At 31.5% G+C, this 21,777-nt stretch overlaps 1 protein-coding gene across 1 annotated transcript in view; it reads right to left on the bottom strand.

Annotated features, from left to right (window-relative positions):
- Positions 1-21,777, bottom strand: part of LOC113549441 (putative transcription factor SOX-15) — a 79,908-nt gene that overhangs the window by 46,244 nt on the left and 11,887 nt on the right. The window contains exon 2 of the mRNA XM_026950739.1: positions 15,769-16,346. Coding sequence (XP_026806540.1) covers positions 15,769-16,346 — 578 coding nt within the window. The remainder of the gene's footprint in view (positions 1-15,768; positions 16,347-21,777) is intronic.

The raw sequence follows: 21,777 nt of genomic DNA, 5'->3' as shown, positions 1-21,777 counted from the left end.
AACACACACGCGCGCTTGAAACATAAAGGGTAAAAAATATATGTATATGCCAGCCGAGTGGGTTAAGGAGCGCGCCTCGTCCTGCAAGTTAAAAAATATATACGTATAGCATATTATAATACGACTATAGTGCGCGCGTGTGTATAATAAACGTATATATAAATCGATTATTATTATAATATAGTGTATTAAATTTTTTATTTTCGTTATTCCACGACTCCCTTAATACTATACATATGCGCGTGTATACATACAACACGGAGTCGTGATCCATGCGGCTCTAAACGGACGTTTAAACAGCTAATTGCGATCGTCTATTGTTCTCGGGACCTATGTGTTTTTTTCGGGATTCGTGATGATTACAATTATTATTATTTTACTATATAATAGATATTTGTGTGTGTGTGTGTGTGTGTGTGTGTGTGTGTGTGTGTGTGTGTGTGTAACGTGTGTATTATGCACCCACAGTTTTGCATACAAATCGTCCGGGTCGTATTTGTCACGTGCTCTGCACCGCGCGCGCGATCTTCGGCGTTGTAGTTATTACACGCACTCACCTTTATACCCCACGCCAATAATTATCGGGGTAATTTCAACCGTTACGAATTTTTCCTTTTTTCCTCTCTTATTAATCTCGTCCGTTGTCTGCAGCTCGTGTACGTCCGACCCCGCTTCTCCCTTCCTCACGTTCACACCTTTATGACATTTTTATACCGTCGTAATTCATAATGACCGCTGCCGCCACACCGCCCCGTTAGGCTATACTACGTATAATAATATGTATGAGTGTATATAACTATATAATGTAATGTCATCGCGCGCGACGAACGTTTGACACGTACGTGGTCAGCTGAACGGAAAACGCGATGAACACGATGAAAGAAGTTTAAAAAAAAGAAATCGGTACGTGGATCTCTGTATTATCTTCGAAATTTTAGACAACATACAAAAAAATACCAATTTGAGGTGTTTGAAGAAAAACAAAAAAAATTAATTTAAATTAAAAAAAGGGGGAATAATAATATACAAATCTGGATAAATACCGTGTATACTACCGTTTGTTAAATTAACTTAATTATGGGCTGCCTACTTTTTTTTTCCCAGAAAAGCTTGCGTATAAATTACAGTTTAATCAACCAAATCGTCAATTAAAGGTAATTTAAAAACAATTTTATATTTTTATTTGAATAAAATACGCTATATAAATAATACTTTTGTGTAAAAATATAATATAATACGCACATGTAACAGCCATATAACATATATAGTTAAAGCGTATTGCTTTTATACCTATAAACTATTTTAGTGATTATAATATATGTGAAAAACAAATAAATCGACAAATATAGAAATAACTTTTAGTTTGTAAATATTAACAAAAATAAAGTGACGTAAATTCATTTAAAATACCTTTTTGCTTTTAAACTTTACGTGATCACAGAAATTAAATACATTTTAAGAGCGATACTATATACTATAGATACAACATATATATAATATAGTATCATCTATAGAATATTCGAGGAAAATGTTTAAATAACTTAAGTTATAGGTAAATAATATGTACACAATATAACAGAAGGCAAGTATTTAGAAAAACGAATAATCAATAAACTACGTAATTCTCATTTATAAACCTTAAAATATAATAAACAATTTTTAGTTATAAATCGTTTAAATTAAATAATATATTATTCTATACCATTTCAATATTTTACATGATTCTTCTAAATAAGTATAGTTGTGTCATTATTATTGTTTGTAACTTTGTTAAGTTGATACATACATTATTACTAGATACTATAAAAAAAAGCAATAACATAAAACCATAAATAGTATCATCTACTATTTATATCTTACAAACTACAACAATTTATACAATTTCACAATAATCATGAAAAGACAAAATTTACTAGAATTATTAAATATCAATCATTATGTTATACTCTAATATTGAAAAAAAACGTGTAAAGGGTAAACTTAAAAGAAATATATAGTGATAATGAATTGTACACTTAACCAACATATACATTTTTACAGGAGCAGTAAATTATATGGACACATATTATATAACCATATTGCTTTAAAACGCACTGAATAGGTCCGAAGGTTATGGGTAAAGCAATTTTATACTATACGGTCAGCTGCACACGGTTATTAACAAAATATAATTTACATATACACACATACACATGCGATTGCGGGAATTACGTCGAAAATGAATATAATATAGATACAACACTGCTTTTTATAAGTAGAAAATAGGTGCGTACAAAGATATATGGATAAACGCGAGTACCTATATTATGTATATGACATAGTTAGTAGTTACAAATGTCTGAAATATATTTTAATAAAATGGTAAAATAGTCATCAATATTCGCTAAAAAATCGTGGGCGAAATACAGTTTTAAGTTTTTCAACATGGAAAAAATAAATTGATTACTCCTTATTCCCACAGACAATATTTTACGTACTTATAAAACATTCGATACGGAAGTATTATACATTCTAAAAAAAAGTTCTGAATATAATTTAATATTATACATATATAGTTGATAAATACACTGTACAGTGTACACAATACACTTTAACATAGCGCAGGTATACAACTTAATAATAAAAGTCACAATGAACATTGAATTGTGACAACTGATAAACGGTTTATCATAATATTATAATAATATGTTATAAAAAAAATCATCAACGGACAAAATAAATATCAATTCCTATTCTCGATATTGGTAGGTACCTATATAATATTTTAGGACGATATTTAAGACGTATCGATATTCGGACTGAATATCTTACACTGAAGAATAGAAGACAAGTAATAGCGATGATATTTGAAAGATTCGGAGGCTGCTGCAGCAGGGTGCGTATGAGATAAATAATATATAATTTATTAAACATATAGGTATTAATACCCACATAAATAAAATCAGATAATATCTATATAAGATACATCTGTCCTCTGCCCAATGTAATATTATAATTATGTATTAATAATAATAATAATATCGGTTTGGCGGTGTGCACGTGCGCTGGCGGTGAGATTTCGTACGCCGCGGAGACGACAGCCGCCACTGTCGGAGAGGAGGTAGTCCAACGAGTCGGGTAGGGGAAAAACGGTGCGCATAACCCGTCCCCCAAGCTCCGCCTATACGGAATCACGCACAAATATCGGCGGCGGCTACGTCCGTGTAACCGGTTACGCGGCGGAGTCTGTCGACGGGTCCGGTGGATACCATTCGAGTGGAGAACTCGAGGAGAAAAAAATTATAATAAAAAAATAATAAATAAATGCAAGCCCAGTAAACTGGCGGCGCGACGTATTATTATTATTATTATAATCTGCGCGCTTGGTGCACGCTGTATAGGGCTGACTGCAGCAGGCGACCTGAAGAGAAGCAGTGGCGGCGGCGGTGGTGGCAGCGACGTCGGTAAGGTGAAATAAATTGAGAACGGAAAAAAAATAGTGTACTGTGGAAATTTTATTCAAATGACCAATCGCAACCAAGGACAGATGGACGGTTACTTTTTTTTTCAAACGTATAATATGCAAATCGTAATATATCCCTTATAAATATTCATTGCGCGCGCAGTGCCGCAGTATACGCACACGCACACACACACATTAAACGTCTACACGCACGTCGTATATATAATATATAATAGTTGCTCGAGTCTAAGTATGGAACGACGACGGCGGCGGCAGAGCATCGAGCTGATATTATATAAAAGCGTTAAATTATTATTATCAACGACACCGCCGCGTCGCTGCCATCACCTTGGGGTTTGTATTATTATATTATATATATATAGGCGATTCGACGGAAAAGAGTCAATTCGTTGCCTTTATAGGTACATCGGCTATGGTGATATAATATAGCGGAAAATATTATAGGATGGTATAGGTATTAATACATTATATAATATATATATATAAGCCTATATATTATATAGGTATATAATGGCTTTATATGGAAATCAACACAATTAAAATAATTAATATATTATATTAAATACTATTTACAGCATACCACATACAATAATATATTATTATAAACACCCGCCGACGAGTTACAAACGCGCGAATGACCACAAACGTCCCTTCCTTTGTCGGCAAACGATTTACGTAAATATATATTATGAGTATAATGTACATATATAGTTATATACACTCGTATATAATATGCTGTAAAAATCACCACGCAGACGACACTTGTTGATTTTTTTTTTAACACAAGTATATTTATCCGATGAATGTAAATTTGTGTTGGTGGAAATACGTGTATAATATATATTATATATGTACATAATATCCGTAATATCGAGATTTAGTATTAAACCATCGTAATTTTTATGTTATATTTTATTTTGACCTAAGTACCAATTCCATACTTCCTAATAAAAATGTATAGAAATTACATCACTAAGTATCATTTATGAATAATATACGAAGTGAAGAAAATGTATAATTACACAATGATACTTAGTATTTTATGCCTGCATTTATATTTCTTTTATAATTATTTATAACTTTTTCATCAAGGTCTTACTTGCAGGATTTTGCAAACATTTACAATAATATATACTCATTATTATATGTAATATATACAATTACATAAATTTACAATACATTTTAAATACTCGCTATTCGCAATAATTATCCCTATTTCTACCACGAGGAACTAGTGTATATTTTTAATATTATATAAGCGTATATAGACCGCAGTAATGTGCATGTTTCTTTTTATTTTTTTTACCTCGGGGAATGAGTGACATGTTTCATGGTTTCGTCGGTCTGTAAGTGATATAGAGTTTGTTCAAAAATAGATTCACTAACATTTCCTCGCAATCAGCAACACCATAATATATTATTCGCTCACTCATAGACAGCGTTCCCAAAAGCATTCAAGGGTTCGATCGAATGTCTTTGTTGATCGGCGGCGTCAAAACTTATGGCAATGATCGTTGTCGCAACATTTTGACAACTAACGAAAAATAATGCAAAACAGACTTGTGCCAGTATATCGTTTATAATGATTTGGACAGCAGTCGCCTCAGCGGTTTGACCGATCTTAATGTGATTATCTGCAGCGCATCAAAGACCGCGGGATTATACATAAAACTTCACCATACAATCCATGAAATGAAACAAACGGAAAGTCCCACTGAAATCGAACATTTAAATATACCCGACTCAACTGTTATAAGACGGCTGAGATGACTACCAACCTTAATACGTTTCTAGAACTTATAGAGATAGAATATTTTCGATATTTTCCGTTGATCAGCAGGTTTATAAAACAGCCGTCGTGATAGTGTTTTCCCCACGCCGTCTCAGTTGCCCAATTTTCACGTTTTTGAGTTTTCACGTTTTTCATTATTTATAAATGCATATCATATAGTTTTGTATAGTGGTGAAACAAGTGTTGATCGGCCTGATAACGTAATATACTCAGTTATTTCACGAGGATTTTAATCTCCTAGGTTTATGATGCAATGTATCTTGTAAACAATTTTAAAAGCCTCAACGCTTCTATGTGTTATTACGAAATTAGAATTTATTTTGCTCACATATTATAACTTTTAATTTTAACGATAGATATTTCAATTTTTTTTCCTCAAACGGGTCACCAATATTGATCTAAATAGGTAGTGGTTTTATTAGTCCAAACACTCCAAACGAATACTTAGCTCAATAAAAGTATACATTCGTAGATAAAATAGTGCAACAACGATGAAAGTAAATAAATTTAATTTATGTAATATATATATATATATATATAGGTATTTATACCACATATACTTCTTATTTATTGATTTTGTTTCTATTTTTTTTTTCATTTATACTTCTTATCGATGCACAACGCTCCCAAAAACGAATCATCTTAAATATTTTCCTGATAAATTTTTAATTTTAATAACTAATATGTCATATATATAGTTCATATATACAGCTAACTTTATTTTATTTATTTTAAAGACCAGTTCAATTCAACACTTTTTAAATCGTATTTAATACTTTAGGATTACCAAATTATTTAAAGGAAATTATTAAAAGGTACTTTTTAATTGTTATAATATATTATTTAAATTTCATACATTTTAATTATAACTATATAATACAATTTTTACTTTTTTCAAATTTTGATACTCTAAAGAATAATTTTCAGTTGCAGTTTCTCAAGAAAAATAATTTTATAAAGTATTTATCGAAAATAATTATAAACAAATTTGTATAAATTTGTATTTAAATGTGTATATATTTATAAGGATATTCAGGTAAGTTTGTTAACTGTAATAAATATTTAAATACTTTAAATAATAATTAAACTCAAAAAAATAATTTCTATATATTTATAATGATATAACTTTAGTTGACTTCATATTTTATGTGACGTCCGTGATCTATAATAATTATATATTACAAATTATACTATATTATTGTCGACTGCCAAGTACTTTGAGGTTTATAAGAGATCTATAAAAATAATTTTCACTAAATCTTTACCACAAAATATTTTAGTAGGTGTAAGAGAATAATGGTTAATATTATTATATACAATATAATTTAAATCTCTCGAAAACAATACACATAATCTCAATTCACCTACACACACTCGCGCACTCAAAGCTTTACAATATAATATATATAAATTTACATCTCACAACATGCGAAAACCTTGACAGTAATGATTTTAAGCAAGACAATACGTAAATGTAAATTGTTTTTTGTTTTGCCCTCGTTAAATGGTGTAAAGGTACTCTTAAAGTCGTAAACGTTAATGTAGTCATGTTTTCGGATTAATTTGTTAGTCTGTCGCCAATGTGCGATATTACTCAATTGTCGTTGCACTGCACCGAGTTTATATTATAATAACACCCACTCATATTCGTTGACAACGACGACAATAAAAACACAAAAGCCGTTGAGTATTTACGAATTTTAAATTTTGTATGATATAATAAAAGTATTCACCGTTTTGCGTACTATGTAGCGACTAGCGGTACAGTATTTACTGCATTGACGACACGTGGATTTATTTTAATTAGTGATGGGAAAATAAAATAAAATCAGCGTGAAACGTGAAATGTACAGACAGAGTTAGGTACGTTATATAGTAAAGGAATTTATGGAAGAAGAGAGATTAAAAGAGGGGCAGAAGTCGAAGCTCGTAAAAGAGGCGCTTGCGGTCGGATTTCGCTTTGAACCACTCTCCGAGAGGTGTTATTCCATATACATATAATCGTAAATCACCAGTCGATAATATGATGCCTAATCCACCGTCCCCATTGCCGTCACCGCATATTTCGTATTTATTATAATGATCAAATAAGTAATAATGAAGAATCTGAAAGGAGTTTGTAAAAAAGAACGTTGTGATTGCTGCGGTGCTCTCGGCGTCAATCACAATAAACATGACGTGTATAATATATAGAGTTGTAAAGGCGCAGGTGGCGCGCAACAAGTGGAGTGCCCGGCGGCAAATCGTCTGTGAGGGAAATTCGTACGCGCGTGCTATAGACTTTTTTTATTATTTTTTTTATGCATTTTAAAACGATCAGTTCTGCTTATAAATAAACTGTTAAACATTTTTTTATTCTATAAAAAATTGTCCTGCTGCATTTCACATATAGAATTTAAATTTAAAAAAAATAAATAAACAACAAATATCAACTGTAAGCGATTGACTCTGAAATCGATTTAAAAAAAAATTAAGTCATAATTAATATTATATACTATACAATTATTATCTATTATTGTAAGAAATCGAATCAAACTTTTGGAATTTTTATCCTATTGACGGTAACAAAAATAATATATTATTATATTGTACATGAATATTGCAATGGTTATTTTTTTTTTAACCTGTGAACCGAAGAATATATAAGAACGTTGTAGTCAGTACATAGGTATATAGCTATTCTGTATTCAAAACAAGTGCATGCATATCCTTTTAAACATAATATATGTTGTTTAATTTTGCAATGATTATTCGATTTTTAATTTATTATCCACTACTCAATGCCCTAATTTAATTAACATCATTCAAATTAATGTAAATACATTTTTGTATATCTAGACAGTTTGAGCGTTATGTACTGAATTTAATCTGGGTCAATTAATATTTTATTCATTATATATATATATAATATACATGTATTATATTCATTATTTATAATCAATATAATATCAATATAATCAAATTGGATAATTGGTTTTGGCTGCAAGTGAAATCCTGAGTACTATAATACTAGTTTTATAATACATTAGTATTCGTAAAATGCAATAAACATGTTTATATTAAATTATATTAGACATAAATAAGGTGAGTGAATATTGTATTGTATTATAATCGAAACTTCACCATTTTATTTATTTAAATATTGATTGCTTCTTCTATTTGCTATCGTATACCTAATCCTAATATTATAGCCGTATATAGGTAACCTATATTGATATGTGTTCAAATTGTTCAATGTCCGGTTATTAGGAAATAATAGTTTGATAAGTCCACATACATGTATTATTTGAAGAACCGTTAGAAATGTTAAATATAATTAAAAGCACGATGAGTATGGTTATATGAGAGATAAAACACATATTAAACATAATATAGACAATACGAACATAAAATAAAAACAGAATAAAGTATAAAAGGTATAGGTACCCGCAATAATACACACACATATTTTTATACAAATACGTTTACGATTAATCGAATAACAAGAGACGACCGTTTATTATTTATATCATACAAACAGAATAGGAAAAAACGCACGCGCACAAACACATATTATTATACATACACAATGTACACGATCGGCGAACAAATGGCCAGCGACTGTCATACATTGACATTTTTATTCCAGCGAGACTATCTTTCTTTCGATACTACTGCTGCGCGGCGAGAGGGTTCAACGTATACATAGCTGGTATATATACGTATATGTGAAATAGTGTGTATACCCATATTGTTATTTATTTATTTTTTTCTTTGCGCACACAAACCAGAACTTTATACTATAATGCTGATTTAAATTACAAATAATATTATCATATACATGGAAAGAAAACCGTATACATATAATATGCCGCCGCCGCGACCGCTGCCGCCGAATCCATGCCTCTGGCGGTCTGTCAGCGATATTGTCATGTTATATAGTAAGTATATATACACACACACACACACGCGCGCGCGCGCGCGCGCGAACACAGCTGGCGGCAAACGGTACCTTATTCTGGTTCAGTTTTTTTACGCGTGTGAGTGTGTATCTGTAGGTATATGTATATATCATCTCACATATTATATACCGGCTTCTAGAGAGAACCCATTTTAAAACCATAAATTACGCAGTGGCTTCGGACACAATAGCGGTTTCTTTGTATACATTATCGTCACCGGTAAATCTTAAGTTATTACATACACCAGACTTACTAATAGATTATTAGTACACACATTCGTCGGTGTTTATGCCTGGGACAGGAGCCGTACGCGCTGGTCCTCAAGGCGGCGGCGGTGGCAATATTATCATCGCATATAGTCCACTACGACTACGGGCACGATAATAGATACTTATATAATATAATAATAATATATATCGGCAGTTCTTAACCATAAGGTCGTGACCCAATTTTGGGTCGTCAATAATTTTAAACGGGTCGGCTAAAATTTAAACCACCATTGAACATTATTTATAAAAAGGTCACATTAAAAATTTGGTAAATATCTTGGGTCGCCACTACACAAAGGTTAAGGACCGCTGATATTTATCATATTATAATTGTTGTAAAAATTTTAATTAAACCTATTAATAACTAGAATAACGTCGACGATAATAAACACACACATCCCAACGATCGTCGCACCATCGTCGGGATTTAAAAAAACATTTTTTTTTTTTCAAATCTTTCGTTTCAATTTTCGACGTGAAAGAGAAGAAAAAATACATAGGTATGTATATAAATCCATACGACAGCGCGGATCCATATATTATTATGGTTATGCAACTCGTCTATAACCTTGCGCTATCCAACCGAACCGATCCGGCCGGGTGTCTTAATTAATCTCGGACCTTGAGAGTATATTTCCTTCAGTTTCCGATGAGCTATATATCTGCAGACATTATTGGGTATGCGCGATAGTGCTATGCATTATTTTATTACATAGCGAAAAAAATCGCAATACTGTTGCGCATAGCTAAACAACAGTATAAGTAAAGTAGAAAAGTACTCTATTTCGGTTTTATAACACATTAAATGAAATTATACATTTTTATAATATATTTTGTATATATATAATGTATATGACAACAACAGCCGTGTGTAATACCTATGCTGTGCGCATGTGAGCCTTATTTTAAGAATATAAATTCTAAATAAATTTAATGATACTTTCTTATCAACATCGCCGACGACAGATATTTACAGAAAAAAAAATGAGTTATTTTATGTATAATATAGGTATGAGATCTATACGCGTCTGTAAGTCGATGCGAGATGGGTATCTCGACCGCGTGTCGTTTTAAATATTTGTGATCTGAACTTTTTGTTGTCGCATTTGAGGTACGAGATTTAATAAACCACACGAACTCCGTGATTTTATTTTAGAAAAATTGATAAAAATTCGAGAAAAACAAGTTTGGACAAAATTATTATGTTGTTGGCTGAACTTATGTACGACGGATTTTCAAGACGGTTAAATATGTTCCGATTCGAACTGCGATAATATTGGGAAAAAAAAAGAAGAAATAAAATGAAATAAAAAATATACCGAAAATATAAAAAGAAATAACAACTATTTTCGAGCCATAAAATAAAGGACATGCCGGAAGGCTTGTTGTCACCAGCAGGAGCCGCGCCCACAGATCCTTTATGCCCCACGGGGGGCTATAGCGGCGGCGTTTAGTAGTCAAGTGAGAAGCGCGAACATTCAAATTGAAAAAAATAAATAAAAACTCACTCCGGGGAAGCCACAGCCGAGAATACTTGTGTGTGTGTGTGTAAATGTGTTCGTCGAATGATGGTAGTGGGAGCGAAAGCAAAATACGCGTTTAAATGTATATAGTATATACCTAATAACATCACCAGGGTTGCGGTTAGAGTGCGCGCGAAAAAGGATTAAGATAAAAAAAACGCAAAATGTAACCAGAACCATAAAACATAACGAGTCGAGGTGACCTATGAACTCTAATGTCGGTCTGTTGGTGTGTACGCACCGTGTGCAGTGCTTCGACCAACGCCTCTTACGATATATATATGTATGTATTATATACCTATATTATGCACTATAATATATAAATATGTATATGGTAAGAAACTGCTCAACCGCCTTCTCATTTTTTTATGTGGTGGCGGCAATAGACTTTTAGACGTCTCTCGAGTTCGGAAAGCGTTCTTTTCATTTTTATTTATTATTTTCACAGCTGGCCGAAATAATATAATATAGGTATATTACTCGTATAGGTATTACGCTTGCGTACATATATAGATACGATATTATTACGAGGTTTTTATGAGTTTTCACTGTGTGTCGAAAATTAAAATTACATTTTGGCCGAAACGATTATACTGGATAAGGGAGGGGGAGAGAAAAAAATAACGAAAACATGAGACTGCGGTGCTGTTGACGAGTGGATTGACATTTCAGTGCGTTTTGGACGTTCGTTTTTTCTATATTAATATATGGTATATATATAGTCTGCCCGTAAACGGTAAAACAATAATGTACACGTCATTACACGATCATTGTCCGGCTGCGTTGATGGTTACCTATAAACGAGGACGCTGAACGTGATGAATCGCGTCAAATAAAATAATTAGTGAAAAAAAGCCTCTTTTTGTTAACGCGTCACATTCTGCACAATAATATTGGATCTAATTAGTGTCCGAAATCAAATTGAGATACACAAAATGCATCTTATTATAAACAGTATACACTATCGCTTCAATGCAAAGAGCGTTTCGATTGTTCAAATTAAAATCTTCGACATATAAGTCTTCTACTATATACTTAATATCACTATAGGTACTTCACTTTTCTGTACTTAACTATACTTTTTTAACGAATGAAATAATTGACTTGCTTAATAATTAGAACTATAAGATTAGAAAAAAGTATATTAAGTGTAAGCACATATCTATACCTAAGTAAAGTGAAGTTTCAATTACGTTTAATCCTTTTGTAAATTCTATTATTGTTATTTATTACCTATATATAAATATATCCTTCGCGTATATATGGTATATCACCTTATTATAAAATTAAATAAGAAAATAAACTTACTAATGTAAAAAGTTCATTATTTAAAAGCATATTAATGTTAGCCGGCATTTACATATAATTATAATTTATATTATTTTGTAAAATCGAATTTCAGATCGCATAATCTATTGAAAGTGAACTCTATTACATCCAGGTACATTTCAAAGTCAATCGCTTAAATGACAGAATAAAAAATAAAAACCGTATTATAAACTATACCTATATCAATGAATATATCACTTTTTATTTTATACGGTAGTGTGTTTTTTATGTTACGGGACAACGATTACTGTTGAAGATTTTATCAATATTATTAATGTGTATAGTTTTTAATTGAAACGAGCGAATAACAGCCGAACAAGAGATATTTTGATTACCATCTATTGTGTTATTAAACATCCGTTTGGTTTTTAAAATATTCTGAATATTTACCAGACATGAAATAATAAAATAGTTTTACTTTCGATAGTTATATATTATTACAAGTATTAGCTGATGTAGTAAGACACAGTTATTATACAGTTTAAAATTGCAAATCGAATCACGTGGTAGGCAATAGAACAATATACATTTGTGTCAGACACATTTCAATAAAAAAAAATAACGATTGTGTACATTATGTTCGCAGAGTGTAATCGTAAAATGTGTTTGTTTTTATTATTATTTTTTTTTTTATACTTATAATTATACTCATAAACAACGATGTTTTATCATCGTGCGTGATATATATATATATATATATATGTGCAAGGGTGATTATATATAGATATTGCGTTAAAGTATAAAAACGACTTTGCGTCTTTGCGCAAGGATTAGATATGAGGACGACAACGTCGGTGGCGGTGCGATGTATCGAATTTTCTAAGGTAACTAACCGGTTTGATTGTGTATGTAAATAATATTGCAGCGACTAAGCGAATTTCCGCACGTTTAATTGACATCGGCAAAGACGTCTTACGACCCGTTCTAATATATAAGACTGAATGTATATATGATATTACGTTTAAACAAACAGTACAGACGTGGCGGTGGGTGACGCAGGCCGAAGAGGAGTTCGGCGCGAGTGAAGGGCGAGCGAGAGAGAAATAATAAGTGAAGTTAAATAAGAGAAAAAAATAATATAATAATAATAAAGAAAAAGGGATACGCGATTTAAATACAAACAGGGGCGTTTTGTTCTATTTGTTCCGCCGTCGTCGCGAGGTTAATGCATTTGGCCCTTATATGGATAAGTCAGGTTTGGCGCGCGCAATAAGATACCGAGCTCGTGGTGCTCGGTAAAAATTTACGTACCTATATATATATTTATATATTATGTATATATTTTCATCTCGCCTTTGTACAAATAGAGGACAAAGACAATGTATAATACGCACTATATAAAACGCATGCGCACGCATGTATTTGTACGCGTGCGCGCTATGTGTCTTACTTATATAATATGAGCATGTGAGTGTTTGTTATTATATTAATTTTATTTTTTATTTGCGCAACTTTCAGCCACTTACTACCCTATTGTTTTGGCTGCGCGCGTATAGCACGCGGTCATATACTGTGCGGCTATCCCCAGTTAAGCATTATGATTATCCACCGGCGAAAAATGTTGTAACAGGTGTGCGTCGATGTTATCTGCGCGCGTATATATAGCGCCGTCGAGGCCGAAGACAGCTGCGACGGAGTACTGTTGTAGGTATAATAATATAATATAGGTACATGGGTTGCAATAGTTATAGATACCTACCTATATAGATTCCGTGTGGGGGCGAAGTGAATTTTAGGAAAAAAATTATCATCGCGCGAAGCAGGTGAACGAATTTCCAATATAAAATACATATATACATAGGTATATGCTGCAGTTGATTGATGACGACCGGATGCAATCGAAATATTGTATATAGTCGTACATAAACGACGAACATTTAAATTGCATATAAATATGTCAGATCTACGATGAGAGACACCCTGTATAAGCGCATCTTAAACATGCACCTTTTCACTTTTTAATTTATTGTAAATATACGCTGTTTATAATAGCCTCTCGTTATAGCAAGATATATGACTTGAATTTCGTATGCAAAGTACCGTAAACAGACGTTAGTTTATCTGAACGACATATATATTATATTATGATTAAGTATATATGTTTATATTTCGAATATAATATAACGCAAACGATAAAATAAAAAATAAAAATACATACACATGCTAAAATCGCGATGATAAGAATTCGAGATAGTTACAGAACCCACCCGTTTTTAATATTATGCTCGGCGTAATTAATTAATATCCGAAGACGGAAGACGTTTCACTGCAGTAGTAAGATACAATATATTGTACTATATTATGTATGATAATATATTTTCCAATAATTTACTAGCTTAATCTAACGACGTATTCGTAAAGAATTTATAGCGGTTTGTCAGACATCTATCTGCGGCAAATATATAATTACATCATATAATAAGATGACCGTCCAGACGTTAAGACGATTATTTTGCGTCATGACATACTGTCAGTAGGTAGACGTAATATTTACCTACTACTATTAAACAGTCAACATTAAATGTATAGATTTATACTTAAATTCACGACTTTACCTAACATAACTATGTTGTGCCAATAGAACACGGTATACATTATAACATCACTAACACGTGCAGTCCAAAATAATAATAGACGAACAAATAAACTCTCTCTGTTATCATATAAATTATAAATATTATAAATTAGGCAATTAAGTAATTTAAACTGTTGAAAACATTAGCGCACATTGCACATGATATATTAACTAAAAAAAAACTACGAAAAAAATTTACTTAAACCAGTTAAATATTAAAGGGATAACGAAAAAGTGCATTACCAACCATTTCAAACTGGTGACATAATTTTCTTATACTCGACGAGCTTTCTATTTTTGTACAGACTGATAATTCGAATACTATGGAAGATGATTGTTTATATTAATAGTTTTAAAATAGGCATAATTTTATTTTTTAATTAATTAAAAGCAACATAATCTGGATTGATAATCATCGTATAAATTATTTGACCACACAAATAATGTATATTATAATATAACAAGGTGTTGTAGAAGCAAAATGTAAAGGTGGTAAACGAGTAAATCCTCTGGAAATGTGTTATCGATAATAAGAGTATACCTTCGTAAACGTATGTGGATGACACGCCATCATTCTCTATATAGTATATATATACGAGTAAGATTGTTATCAATGGTACCGGACCTACACACAAACTGAAACGAACGCACTTCGTTATAAATCAATAGATTTAGGTAAAATTATAATCCCTGTTGGTAGTTACTAAAAGTCAATAAACGTGTTTCGGGTTTATAATTATTTTATTTTTATGATCTCAGCGCCACCGAAGATAACTTTAGGTAAACGATACAATAGTATATCATATTATATTACCCATAACAATAGTACTATCGTTTAACATAATATTATAATATATTATATTTTAAGGTACTCACCGAGCATTTTGCTAAGGTCAGCGTTGTGCAAGTCAGGATTTTCGTCAGCCAACTTTTTCCGCTCCACCTTGGCCCATACCATGAACGCGTTCATAGGTCTTCGGATCCGCTGCTCCTTGACCGCTTTCTGTTGCTGTTGCTGTGTCATCTTGGCCGTCTGCTGTTGCTGCTGCTGTTGGACGCCTCCGGTCATGCCGTTGTTGTCTTGTTGCCTCTGCTGGTGATGTGACTGATAGGCTGACGACAGCTGCTGTTGGTGGTGCAGGTGGTGTTCGAAAGCCGATCCACCGCCGTTATGCTGCAACCAACACGCCGCTGCCGCATCGTCCGAGGATTTTTGCGCTGACAGCGGAGGTGGTACTACCATTTGGGTCACTGGTATCTGCTGCTGCTGCTGTTGAATTTCGGCGGCCGTCGATTGATGGAACTGACCTGCGCCGTAGTTCCGGTGGTACGGCTGGTAAGCGTATACGGAACAAGGTGAACCAGAAGTGGGCGAGTGACCTAGGCCACCGTACAATCCCTGGTGGTGTGGAGAGTCCAGACCATGAGTTTGTAACTTAAAATCTTCGGTTATCCTGCAGAAAGACAAACATTTAAACATACGGTTTACTGATTATAGCTTTATTATAGCTAGTTACATCTAGACTTATTATTTATAGTAATTTATAGTATAATTTAACGCGCAAGCACCATCAATGAATACCAATTGGCAATTGATATGTTATAGTATACCTAATATACTTTAGTCAGAGCAATAAGCCAATAATTATGTTTCGTAACACCATATCCGAGCTATAATTTTAAGGAAACTAGGTTTCGAAATTTTTTTGTTTTAATTTTATATTCAAAACAAAATAAATTTGTAGACATTTTGATAAAATGTTCAAAATATTATTTTGAATCCCGGTAACAATTAAAATATATGTTACCGTTTAAAATAAAACACTATTTATTTTTAAAAACATATACATTTCAAGATTTAGATATTATGTCATATATGACTAAGAACCTTAAAAATGTAATTTACCTATATTTTGCTAATGATTCATCATTTCAAAAATAAAATCTTTCTAATTAAGTGAACAAGTTAAAGAAATCGTAGCAAGTATACCTCTTCTTTTTTTTCGTGAGCAAACTATAAAATATGAGAGAACAATAATTGACAGTCACATACGAATGTATATTTATACATAAATATATTATTTTATGTTATTTCTGCGATAAATGTGTATTATAAAATATTTTGATTAGGCTAATAATATTAATGGACCGATATTGTGACAATGTAAAAAATTATTTCTTGCGTTTTGGTTAATTTGGACTCCCACTATTTATGTACTTACGACCTACCTATTATTAATTACTAATCAGCCAAATGACGCACGATACTATATAATATTATGACCGCTACTATAAATCCGTTCCACATATTTTATTATATAGGTACGCGAGATAAACGTATTCTATTTGTCATTTGACAAAATAGTGTTTGATTGCAAAATAATATGTTTCAATATTATATAGGTATATATATTTTAAACTATCATGAAAATTGTATAATAATGAATGCAATGCATGTAACGATTAATTTTTTTAGCTGTCATTTGGCTAGAGCATCATACCAATGTAAGGCAAATGCAATTAGACACAATAAAATAAACAGATACATTTATATAGTTTATATAGAGTTATTGTTGAACAGAAATTTTGAAAATAACGTCTTGTTTAAGCATCAAAAATATATAGACATATAGTATAAAAGCATGATGTACCTATTGTGTACACTGTAAGAGTATAAGACATAACGTTTTCATGATCATAGTGAATTCAGTACGGTCGGATAAGTAATAAGTAAGTTATTATTGATAATAAAAATAAGTATTAAATAAAAATTGGAATGTCAAAGATGCGCGTACATTGAACTTCTGTTTATCAACGCACTATTGATAAGTTAATGTCGTGGACGTGAAAAACAACCAACCACTTTAAAAGTGTAACGATAAACAGACACTTATATGTACATAATATTAACGTGGTAAGCTGGAATAGCAGCGGACACGTCAGAACGCACGAGTTGATGTAAAACAATTTCTTCATTACCTAGCTATACTGGTTTTTGATAATTATTTATTGTTTAAATAAAATTCTTGAATTCGATCAATTGTAGATCAATTGGCATGTACACGAGATATAAAAGCATACATATAATACTTAAATATAATTTAATGAATATAATATATTTATACACAAGAGTGGGTTTCGAAATGTTTCTAATAATTACAAACGCATTGTTAAGCGTGATTTAATGTTAAAAAAAATTATGAGTCACGTGCAATAATTTAGCTTATATAACAATATTGGGGATAATAATATTATACGAGTAATAACGTACGTTATGTATATTGTATACCACAGAACAACGTTCTATTAAAAACCGATAATATATTTTATATGCAACGAGTACCTATTACAACCAATATGTGTATTATAATTTACGCAATGTACATATATTTATATATATATATATGTGTGCGTGTGTGTGCGTGTGTGTTTGTGTGCATGTGTGTTATATATATAACTACCCAACGTCCTATTATCGATGGGGCCTCCTATATAATATTATACCACGCGGTATATACCAAAAACTACTTTCTTATCAGTTAAATTAACCTCTACCATTGTTAAGCGTGTCAAATTATTTCATTATTATTTTCTGTATACCACCGCACAGGCTGTTATTATATAGGTAGGTACGTCGTACATATATTATTGGCATCTCATTAATATTGCATAAATACCCGTAGACAAAGCGCGTTCCCATTTGTTCTAAATAGTAAATAATAATAATGCTGTCCCCGCACTCAACACGGGTGCAATATCGTTGCTACCGCGTGTATCATATAAATATAAATTGGCATACACTTATATGAAAATATGAAAAAATAGGGCAATAATATGCTCATGTGTACGCATAGTATACCTACATCACACACGTTATTAGATGGGTATTTAAATCTACATCGTATTGATATTTTCTACGTGAAGCGTATATAATCACAATTTAAATAATAGTAATAACGCGCCAAGGACAAATGATAAATTATTATTCTTAAAGTCCAAATAATAAATATTTAGCGCATTATACGTCCTCATATACAAAACGTTTGCTCATTATATTATATATAATTGCCCCTTAAAGAAATGAAAATATTTTATCCTTACATTATATTGTCACTCGACACGAATTCAAAAACGTTAACTATAATATAAAGTACCATTATAATATATAGGTATACGCCCCAGACTTCAGTGCATACGACTGAAATCTAGCGTATTACGTTTAATTAAATAATTACTAAAGAAAAATAATTTTTGATAAGTCATATATAATATAAATTATGGTGTCGACAAATTTTCGAATATTGTACTTATTAAAGTATCCGTAAATTATAATTGATCATGAACAAAATTAAGTGCTAAAAAAATGAAAATATACTAAATTTTCCGAAACTAAATTCCGCAGTTTGTATAAAAACTATTCGTTATGTACAAACGGACTATCGAAGTCACGAAAAATGAGACGTTATCTTTTTAAACAAATTTCGTGTTTTGTTAGTATATATATAATATTTAGGTATAATAATACGAACATATGCACAGCTATATATACGTATATAACCAATGCTGCTACATGTATACCTACATTATATAGCAGTTGATTATTATTTGACGAGATCGAAATTGTTTTGTAATCGCCGTGTTCTCGATTACCACTCCTGCACCAGTAATAGTAACCGTCATTCTCGAAATGTTATGAAAAAAATTTGTCTCGATAGTAGTTCTTTTCGCATGCTTATATTATCATATAACACGTATATATAACAATGACGGTGTGAGGGAAGGTAAATTAATTAAATGTCATTATTTAGGTATTATAAAATTCAGCGCGAAAATCTAGAAATTCCATAGACGGCACATACTAAACGCCTATCAAAATATTATATAGAAAGAACGTATATGGGTAAGAAGCAGAACCGTTCGGATTGACTGAGAAGATTCTAATAACCTTTAAAAATAACCTTTATACAACATTTTACCCATTCTCAAAGTTGTAAAAGAAAATCACGATAAACCTAAATATCATATGAGTACAGATTAACATTATTTCTAAAATCTGTATTTCGTGGACTTTGTACTTCCTTCAAGTATTTTATTTTAACCTTTTGTCTATGTTTTTTATATTTTAATTGTATAACCCCGTTAAAATAACATCTACGTCACTATATAAAATGTATCTATACGCACTGCTTCACGAAAACACAAAAACGCAGTAGAGGTCGAATTTTTCGTCGTCTCACGTCTCTTAAATCAATGAACACAAATATTATTATGTTATTATTATTTTGTACATTACCACACTTGTGCGGGCCATTTTAGCCCATTGATTTCGACTGATTTTCACCGTTTACGCGATGTTTGTCCAATAGTGTCCGGATAACGACACACAACGAACGGACTGGCCAATGCGAACGGTGCGGAACGCAGCCATTTATTATTTGTCACGCCGACGACTTGGGTAAAAATTTTAGACACAAAATAATAAATATAAAGAGAGAGAGAAAGAGAGAGGTAACCTGTGGTGTACGATTACGCGAAATCGATGTTTTTTATTTACCATTATTGTTGCGACAAAAATTTCCAGCGCGTAAGAAGTGTGCACGTGTCGTTGTGCTGTATTATAATACAATACAGGTGCTGTATAATAAGGTACGTATTAGTTCAATTTTTACCTATATACAGCTGATGGTGAAATTATAGAAAATACTTTGTAACATAAAGTATGATGGACAATTATAAAGTTAAACTTCAATCAACAATTAAAATATAAGGTATAAAACATCGGAGAAGACCCAATTTTAAATTGGCAATCAAATAGATGATCGTAGAATGGTAACACAGTTTATTACGTATATATATGTATACATAGGTATGCACGTTTAAAGCTTTCTTATATAATGGGATATTTAAGTAGCTTTTTTTACTAATTGTTTAATAACATAAACAAAAATTAGTGACAGTCAATTCGCCGGTATGATAATATAATTATAATGATAATTACTTAATTAAGATTGATTATTATTTTCAAATTATTTAAATTGTTAAATATATAGTAACATAGATGACTTTACATTAAATAACACTTTTAATTATTATAAATTATTAAAAGAAAAACAATATATTATATTGAACTCCCTAAACGAACAACCTCGCGGGTGCGCCAGTACCCCTTTATCCATTTTAGTTAGATTAACTGCAAATAAATTACACATAATAACAATGAATACGAGTAAAAACTAAATACCTACATAACTGTAAAAAACGATTAATCGAGACAATTCAGCTCATTAATATTTGATAGGTATATAGTATATTATTATACATACCTATAATATGGACCCGTTGGCCATTACACTTGTCGACAAACCGATTTCGTGAATTTTGTCAGAATTCGCTATTTTATATCGTGTATATAGAAAGATGTTTATGTATTACATACGTAAATAGCAGCATATATTTTTTTAAACAACGTATTTTTCGTCCACAAATTTCGTCCTAATAAAAAACGATAACAATAATAATGCTTTTTTTCTTTCTTTTCTTATCGCCAACGCTTCCGACGGGTCACGTTTGACATTCAATCCTCGAAAAAAAAGCTTATCATATAATAATTATTATTTTAGCGATAAACTCGTTTCGCTCATGGTGCACTTTACGATTTACACACGACCGTCTTATCTACAAGAGCATACACACGCTCACACGCGTGCGCGAGCCTTTACAAATACACACACACACGCAACACTATAATATTATGTTATATTATTATTAGTTATATAATATATTATATGTAAAAAATTACACCTGCTGCACGTGGTCATTGTGATGAAAACGGTTTCCTGAATCGGACTCGAAAAACAGTCTTGTCATTAAAAAAAGTTTCATATT

Source organism: Rhopalosiphum maidis, chromosome 4, assembly GCF_003676215.2.
Source record: "Rhopalosiphum maidis isolate BTI-1 chromosome 4, ASM367621v3, whole genome shotgun sequence".
NCBI classification, from domain to species: domain Eukaryota; kingdom Metazoa; phylum Arthropoda; class Insecta; order Hemiptera; family Aphididae; genus Rhopalosiphum; species Rhopalosiphum maidis.
This window is presented reverse-complemented; position numbering and strand designations above follow the sequence as displayed.